Source organism: Bombus vancouverensis, chromosome 6 (genome assembly GCF_051014615.1).
Source record: "Bombus vancouverensis nearcticus chromosome 6, iyBomVanc1_principal, whole genome shotgun sequence".
NCBI classification, from domain to species: Eukaryota; Metazoa; Arthropoda; class Insecta; order Hymenoptera; family Apidae; genus Bombus; species Bombus vancouverensis.
In genome coordinates this window covers 11,819,150-11,827,990 of record NC_134916.1, presented here as the reverse complement: position 1 = coordinate 11,827,990, position 8,841 = coordinate 11,819,150, and the positions used below count along the sequence as shown (strand labels likewise).

General features: G+C 43.3%; 1 protein-coding gene across 3 annotated transcripts in view; it reads left to right on the top strand.

Moving 5' to 3' along the window:
- The first annotated feature begins 900 nt into the window (after window positions 1–900).
- The window catches only part of OtopLa (proton channel otopetrin-like a), a 37,810-nt gene continuing 29,869 nt past the window's right edge, over window positions 901–8,841 (top strand). Inside the window, exons 1-2 of one of the 3 annotated variants that reach the window (XM_076619244.1) lie at window positions 901–1,010; window positions 2,115–2,214. In XM_076619244.1, coding sequence (XP_076475359.1) covers window positions 2,205–2,214 — 10 coding nt within the window. In that variant the 5' untranslated portion in view covers window positions 901–1,010; window positions 2,115–2,204. Of the gene's footprint in view, window positions 1,011–2,114; window positions 2,215–4,752; window positions 4,775–6,975; window positions 7,274–8,841 lie in introns of those variants that run through there. The other 2 variants (XM_033331787.2, XM_033331788.2) reach the window with 2 other exon arrangements.

The window sequence follows — 8,841 nt, the reverse complement described above, 5'->3', positions numbered from 1 at the left end:
CGCAATTCGAAATTCGAGCAAGGGTGAACGAGGGAAAACGATACCCTTCTATGTCACGTCTCTAAACTGTACTTTTTCTATGTCCGCATATTCTAGTTCCTACGCAATGTTTGTACTCTTATACCCTTTGTACTATTTGTACCTTACGAATTGCAATACACTCGTCCGCAATAATAACTTACTTTCGTTCTTTGCCACCAAGCGTCTATCGTCCTGTCGCTATTAAAATATTTCTCGAATATGCACGTACTTCGAATAATGAATCCAAGATCCGTATCCATCTACTCTGCATTTGTAACAATCAGCAAAATTACTAAGACGTCACGAACGTAATATTCAGATGAATATTTTTTCTTCGATGCTTCTTTCGCTGATGCAGGCGGTTCTATCTGCAAGTCGTTCCACGCACATTGAACAGCACAGTGTCGCGAGTCTAGGAGGCCGAGCGTCGACCTAAATACCTACGACTATGCTCTCGATTTCAGAGTCCGTGATCTCTCGACGTTGAGATAGTCCTGTCACGAAGCCGCCACGGTCATTCCACTAGAACAGGCTAAACTAAATCAAAAAAGAGGAAAATCGAATCATGACGCGACTTTCACCGAGCAAAATGCATCTAAATCGAGCATTCTCGGCCATGATTTCTCGTCTATGCTATCCTCGAGTGCACAAATGTTCGTATAGTATTTACGCAGTTATGTTCGCGTGCGGAACTGTTATAAAACAATCTTCGGCATAGGAAATCGAAATTTTCTAAATACGAGAATGTATTCGCGTGTAAAGAAGTATGATAGCGCGAAGCCTCGCGTCATAGACGCGAAGCTTTTTAATTAATTCCTCTTTAATCACGCTCGTTTGTCGCGGCTATGTAAAATGGACAAGGTCAGTCGGCGAAACGGCTTCAGTTAACGTGCGTATATCGATGCATCCTTCGTGTACACTGGATGCAACTGGTTTCCGTGTTACGTGCGTGGTCTTTTAATAAGGAAGTCGCCTTAATTGTTCATAAGGTGAGTATAACTTTGTCTCCGTCATCTAGACTTCTAATCTGTTCTCATCTACTTGTAACTCCGTCATCTTCGCAGTTGCCCAAAATCTTGTGTAAGATCGTTGAAGTTTCGAGACGAAGCACTTAGTACACCTTTGCGTCCCCATTTGCTTAATTATGCAATTAATGGAAAGTTTCAGCGAAGCTAGTACGATGTGCAGGACCATATGCATAGTTGCATCGAAGTCTCATAATGCAAACCACTGCGGCCTTGTCGCGTAACGTAATGAGCAATCGTATTATGTCAATTTGTACGAATCGAATGAGATTGCGTGGAAAATATTACATAATCGCGTAATTATACGTGTACAAATGAATTTCTTCTTTTTCTTCTTTCTTTTTTTTTCTTAGTATACATGAGATTAGAATTAGAAGAATATTAAGTATGTGAGATCAGAGTAGAAGGAAAAGATTTCGAAGAACAGAAGAACAAATATACCGAAATACTATATAGTATTTTCAATCCCTTACAAACAATATAAATCTATTTATAGTAGATTTAAATACCATTTTATATTTCTCAGATACAATACAGTGCTTTAAACTCTATGTATACTGTCATTTATTGGAGTTTATTGGAAAACTGACAAATTTTAGTTTTATCTTTAATGTTACAGTTTACATTCTAAGATATACATGATCCTGGCGAAATAAAATTTTATGATAAAATGATAAAAAAATAAAATCATTGAAAAGCATTTGAATTCGTATGAAACGTCGATAGATACCTTGATAGTTATAACGCTGTGAATTAAAAGTGAAGAACGCTGTTCGATTAATAATTCTCCGCTTTTAAGTACTATCTTTTATACATACGTATGTAGCAAGTAGTCATTCAGAAGCCTAGCGCCATAAAGTTTATAGCACGATCGTTCATGGCGGTAATCTATCGCACCTGCAGAACCATCCAGTAACCTCATTAAACATCTTGCATCCTCGCTGTCCGCGATAGATTGCAAATTGCGTGCAGCGTGCATACTATTCGCGAGCACGTTCATGAAACACAGTTCTTATCAGCATTCGTACCAGACAGAAAATTCTTGCGAATAATCGAACGTTTTTATAGGTCTCGAGAACTGATCGTGAGTTTGTTAGAAGAAAATCGTGCAGTGATCATAAAATGTTTGCGAAGACCCGGTGATCACTGTTCGTCATCATGTCCGATGGTAAGTATGCGTCTTTACACACTCGCTGTATTTTTTTTCCTTCGTTTTCTTTCTTGCAACAAAGATACAACAATTAAGCAATATATATTCTTTATTACAAATATCTCGTAAATCATTGAACATTCGGTGAATCAACTGAACGAAAATAATATATTTTTCATCTTCTTGATTTAACAAACGACACTCGTCCTGTCGGGATTAAGTTAAATGATCAGGTGAATTCGCAAATTGATCTGCACACGCAGGAGAATTAACACGGACGATAGAGTGGGATCGGAGGGAAGGCGGCTGGGCGTTGAATAAAATCGGAGACACATCTTAAAACACAGCACGCATGCAGCTCATTTTTATCGCGGCACGCGTGTGAGAAGGGTAAGAGAGCGTTGCACAAGAGAGCGTGCGAACACAACGACCCTTTACACGCCTGCAATAATGTTCACTCGCAAGTGGATCGTTGGTGTGTACCTTGCTCTCTTTGCTCGTTGTTCGCTCCTTCGCCCTTCTAGATATTTTTGATTTTCGATAGCAAACAGCAAATAATAAATAACGGTATTAATAGCGTTCACGATAGCAGCTACGTTTGTTTCGATGGACTTAACCTACATCGACAAGTATCCATATATCGGCATTATATTTTAAACGAATCAAATTTTAAATGCTCGAACGAAGGAACGAAATTATACAGGAAACGAGTAGTGGGATTCCTCTTAATGATACAGGTTGTGTAAAAAAAAAATCAGGACGATCGTCTCTCATGGTAAGCACGAAGCATCTGGTGAAGCGCGATAGAGGAAACCCTCGACGAGCCAAACATTCTGGTGGCTGATCGTTCGTGAGCCGGTCCCCGTAATTAAGGGCTAAATTCAACCCTCCTGGGCGTTGTCGGGCTCCCGTCGCTTCGACGAGGGTGTACTTTAGCCGCCAAACTCTTCGTAATACGCTCTCGTATCCATCGTTACTGGAGTCCGTTTAAATCGTAATGGAAAAAATCAATACCCAGGAAAGAATATCCGAGTCCTTTGAAACCTGTACCTACAGTCGAAAACCGAAGCTAGTCGGTTTACATCTATGAACGGAAAAAGCGATTTTTCCATCACTCTTGTACAGTGTCCGGTAATTTACGACCGTGCAGCATCGAAATGCCACTAGAACACGTAGAAATTCGATCGCCAACTATACGCACCCTTTCAACTGTTTTTCCAATTTACAATTCGACATCGACAAAGGTAGAACGCTTTAATCAAGTGTTATTCAGGAATTTCAAAATTGTTGTTAATCGTGAGAGCCAAACCAGCTGAAATAAAATTCGATAAAATCGAGCAGACCAGGGGTTAAAAATTCGATACGGGGAGCCGAAGTGGTAAACGACGTCCAAATAATCGCACCCTATAGCGCGAGAAACGAATTTCCGACACACGGCAGAGACGAGAGACTCGGGGAGCGTCCTCGAAGTTCTCTGGCTCCGATTAATCCGTTGCTCTGGCCACTCGAGGCCGCCCTCCGACGCAATTGCATCGCTGGAAGATAAAGAGCCACCGGTCGCATTCATTCTGCCGCTAGACTCCAACTGCTCGCGAGGAGGAGGTTCCAGGTCGGTCGCGATGCTCCACGCGATACAGAAAGTTTCGCTGTGCGCGACAAAGAATAGCGACGGATGGTCGACGATAAAAGCGGGAGGTAGAGTCTCGTCGACAACCGGTGCGATTCGATACAGAGAACCGAGTGTACAGAGTAGAGGGAAAGTAAGAGAGAAAGCGAGAGAGAGAGAGAGAAATAGAGAGTTGCAGGGTGAGCGGGCTAGGTACATCGTCGGGGGACAGGCAAGCGTCACGGAGTGGAAAAGCGTATCGCGGGGGTTAAGGTATTGATCGTGCTTCCCCATCGTGCATGGGGGTGGCTTCGCGCACGGCGACCCCCATAACCGTTGCGTCGCCATTACAGCGCCATGGATCGTACGGGGACGAAGCGGCAGCGACAGTAAAAGCGACCGAACTTCTCCAGCTACGAACCGTAACACGCAGAAAGGCTCCGAAGGGGGAGCGTTTCCCGTTGATGGGAAAAAGACGGGTTACGAGGGGGTGTGACGAGGACGGTGACCAACCGTAAGCTTGCTTGGACAGGGACGCGAGAGGTGAATGAAAGAGGAAAAAGGAGAGAAAAGACGGACGTGGAAGAGAGAAAAACAGAGGGAGTGAGAGAGTGCGAAAGAGAAAGAGAGAGAGAGAGAAGCAGCGTAGAAGTCGCGTGCATGGACAGAAAGGTCTGTGTGGTTCGCGGCGAAGCTTCCGGGCACAGCGCAAGCTCCGAACACCTTGTTTACATTCGACGAATGCCGCAGAGGAAGCACGTTGCTCGAGGAAAATAACCGAACAGTTGGTGAGATCGTGGCAGCGTGTCGCTGGACATAGTACTACCGTTCCATTCGGCCGACGACGAGAAGGGAGAACGTGATTACAAGATAGAATTCGCGGGAAGATAGAATACGGGGGTGAAAACTGAATCGGGCCATCTCCGCGACTCATGGCGTTCTACGAGCGCATCGTTGTTGCTTAATGGACGGGTGAGTACGCTTCGCGTAAGTGCACGTTGAGTGGCTTTTTTGATTACGCTGTTTCCCCCTTGCTTACCTCGTCCGCGCGCGTGCCTGTTTTCTATTTGCTTGGATATCTAGTTTCGTCTTGAATGACGGTCTATTTAACACGGTTTACTTGTCAGCCGAAAATCATGTAAATGAGAAAAGACAATGGTAGATACAATCGCCTTTTCTATTTTTGTATCAAAACGTTCGTCGATGAAAGACACGGAAAAGGAATCTTGGTTCATTGAGCAAACGCCGATGAACGAAACGCGACCGTAAATTTTTCCCGCGCTCCTCTATCTAATGACGCACTCTATAAGTTGTTCAGCGAAACGCTCAGCATGTTGCAACAACGCTCGTTTGTTTGACGTCTCTGCACGAAGATTCCAACAAACTGGATTTTGAAGAAATTAATGAACTGCATATATAATTGTCGTTCCTAACCTTAATTACGGGCAGAAACTCGAATCGCATTACAATTGCTTTATGGCGGACGCGATCATGGCCAATTAGAGAATTTATGGCTTGGCCATATCGGTTGCGGAAGGCGCGAATACAACGCGATAAAAAAAAAAAAAGAACTAAACGACGTGAATTTCGATTCCGCGACGCTTTCGCGGTCAACGACTTTTCACAGCAAAACAATTTCCACGCGAGCTTTATCGATCTCCAAGCTAGTCGCGTGTAACGAACGCATCAGGTACCGGCGTAAGTACATAACAGGCGGGATAATAGCATCGGAAGTCGAGCTATTTACTTGCGTAACACTGTTCGATTAGGTTCTGCTAATCGATAAACGAACGTGACAGACAGATCGGCGTTAATTAGCGATTGATCGTTTCTGCTTTGCCGCACGCCTATCGTCTCCACTTTTTCATCGATTCCTAGTGCACATTTCTATCATACAGAAAATTGTAAAATACTTTAAGAAAGCTTCAGTCGCGCTTAATTTCGATTTTTTCAAAGTGTATATTTTTCGGATTAAATGTTCTGTGGGATGCGTGCAATCTTCGTGAAAAAAGCCCGTAATCGATAGCGACCAATTAACGCGTTCCCGCCATTAAGGCTCTCGTTGTGGCGAAAAGCCGCGAACTCGAAATCTGTTGACCTTTCGGTACCGACAACGATTCAGGAGCCAAAAATCGAGTCAAGGTCCGGCAAATAAAAACCACGGTCTCGTTCGAATACGTACGTGAAATCGGGTGTGTGTATGTGTGCACGCGTATATACCGGGTGTCTAGGTTCATCGGGCCGTGGCATTGAACCGTTGTGCTGAGGTCGGTGGAGAAGTTGGACGAGGGGGCTGAAAATGTAATGTGGGAAGGGATGACCGACCTGCCGCGAACACACACTCTTCTTTCTTTCAAACGATCGTGAAATATCCTCGTATGAAATTCGAAAGAATTCTTATAAATTGTCAAAAACGAATTATTTAGTTCGCGAAAGATTAACAAAGAACCAGAGATTTTAGAAATTCGGAGCTTCCAAAATTTAGGAATTTATGATTACGTCTTTTGAAATTATACATCTTAGCGAAATTTCTCTCTGAATGACTCGTGTTTGCATAAATCGTTAGGTGTCAATTGTGACAGCTTTGATACGACCTAGGGCTAGATACAGATGCGTCTAATCCGACGCAACGTTCTTTTCGCTTCGAGTCGAAGACTTGGATGACAAAGGCACCTACTCGGTGACGACCGACACACATCAAAGAATCTTGTCGTACAGAAGGACGCTTTGCAACGTTCAAGATTAAAGTCGCGAAAGGAAAAAAAAGTTCTGGAGTTTCTCCTGGGAACTTCGTCCCCCGAGAACAACGACAGCGCGAATTTTCAGACTGGAAATTCCCCTTAACAATTCGTACCTCGATTCGACACGAGCTAATAGATAGAACGCTTGTGTCTCGTGTTACAACACGAATCGCAAGAATTCAACGTGACAACGAGAACACGAATCTCGACGATAGCAGAAGCGATTCGTTTCGCTTTCTAAAATTTGTCAGATGTATTCGTAATATTTTACTAGCGTAACGCGGAAATATTCGATAGAAGTGCATGTACCGATCGATGGTGCAAAATTTCGTGGACGCGGGAAGCGTGAAGCGACAAGAGCCGAGGGGAAGCCACGATTCGCGAAGAGAAAGGAGCGAAGTATCGGGCGCCCATCATAAAACCACGATTATTCGCGTTCGAGCCGCCAATCGCGACGCGAGTGCCTCGCGACGCGGCTCACAATTACGAGATTCGCGTTTCGAGAGGGCTGACGTCGGGGAAGTCGGATGAAAAGTTGCTCGTACTTCGACACGCAGTATCCAGGCAATAATTTCAAGGAAAATCGAAAAAAGCGTTTCTCAGTGAAAATTCTTAGACCGTCAGTGAGCGAAAGTTTAATCGCGTGGCTTCATCAAGGAGCAAGTTTTCACAGTGAATATCTTTTCATTGGTCTTTTTTTTGTGAAACGAGATCGAAATTCGTTATGGAGGTAAGAAACTAATAAAAATAGTAGAGTCACGGAATATTGTAACATCCTCAAGGACATACAGATCTTCAATTTAACATTATTTTCTGAAGGCTACGATTAAACAGGAGATCTCAGTGATTTATTATACGAAAATCTGAAGTTTTAAACTCAGAATATTTCGTCGAAAATACACGTTCTTCGTTTCTCGTTCTTCGGTCGCGACGCTTTCCGCGATCTGGTGAAAACTCGTACTAGTTGCGTTCGTCGTCGCGCGAGAACCACTCGGATAAACCCACGGTAATAGATCCGTCGTAATAGAATTTTTTCCCAAGACGAACGTGGGATCTGATCGAATGTCATCTCCTATTTCACAACCTCGTCGGTTCTCCGCGACGATCTCGCAACTGGTCTAAACATTCGTTTGTTGGAATATCGAGCGAACTAGCAAACGCACGGAAAACTCGGCGACTGTTGTTCCCGATTGCCGCGCACCATCCATCCCAACGACCCAGTTTTTTCCCTTCAAACTTCTCTCTCTTCGACACATTTTTTTCCTTCCCATTCTTCCCCTTCCTATATCTTTTTTTTTTTTCTTCCGAGCACCGCGTCATATTCGCCGTTTCGTCGAACCGACAGAAAATAGCGAGAAGCGCGGAAAGCGGATAATATCGGACGGGAAGAACAATGGCGGTTGTAATCATCGTAACTACTGCGATTATTATCTTGGGAGCGCGATACCGCTCTGCCACAATATCGGCGTCCCAAAGCCGCTCAACATCGGTGCCTGAATTTACGACTGTTAATGCTGTAGTCAAAAGAGCGAAAATAGCGAAGAATGGCATTCCGAATCGTCAAACGGCAACGCGAACCGAATAGTCCGACGATCCTCTTTTTCCTTAGAAAGGAGCACCGATGAAAGAAAACCGAACGTTTTTGATTCGATTAAAGGTAAATTGGATCGAATGAACTCGTAACCCGAATAAAAGTAGAATGTTTTGCTTCCATTGGAATCGCGAAACAATAGGCGTGCGCGATTCTCTGACTCGTAACAGTGTATAGACGCGCTATTGCTTACTCCATTTTCCCGGAAGCAACCGTGCTGTCGCAAGTATAATTTTATTACATCTTATCTTGAATCATCAAATTTTATACTCAACAAAGGAAAACATTCTGTTACTTTCTTCGAATTCTACCGAAATCCTGGAATTTTTATATTTCAATCTCCATCTTATTTCAAGGGACAAGAAAACTTTTAACGCGTCAAGAAAATTTTCAACAGAATACCGAAACGAGAAATCGCGCGTGCCGATAGCAATTGTTTTATATTTGAGCGATGTCTGCGATATTTCTCAACCGTAGAAAAATATAACTGCTTCGAACGAACACGAATTTTTGTTCAATTTCAGAGATCTCTTTATTCCGTAACTGTAGATTGAACAACCTTTCTTTGTTCAAAGTAAAAATATCCAAAAATTCCATTCGTCTCAAAATCGCCTATTTTTATTTTAAAAGTTCGATTCCAAAGATGCCACGGTTCATCCAGGTTCATCTGTTTCATAAATTATATTCCATCGTACGTCTTCGCATCC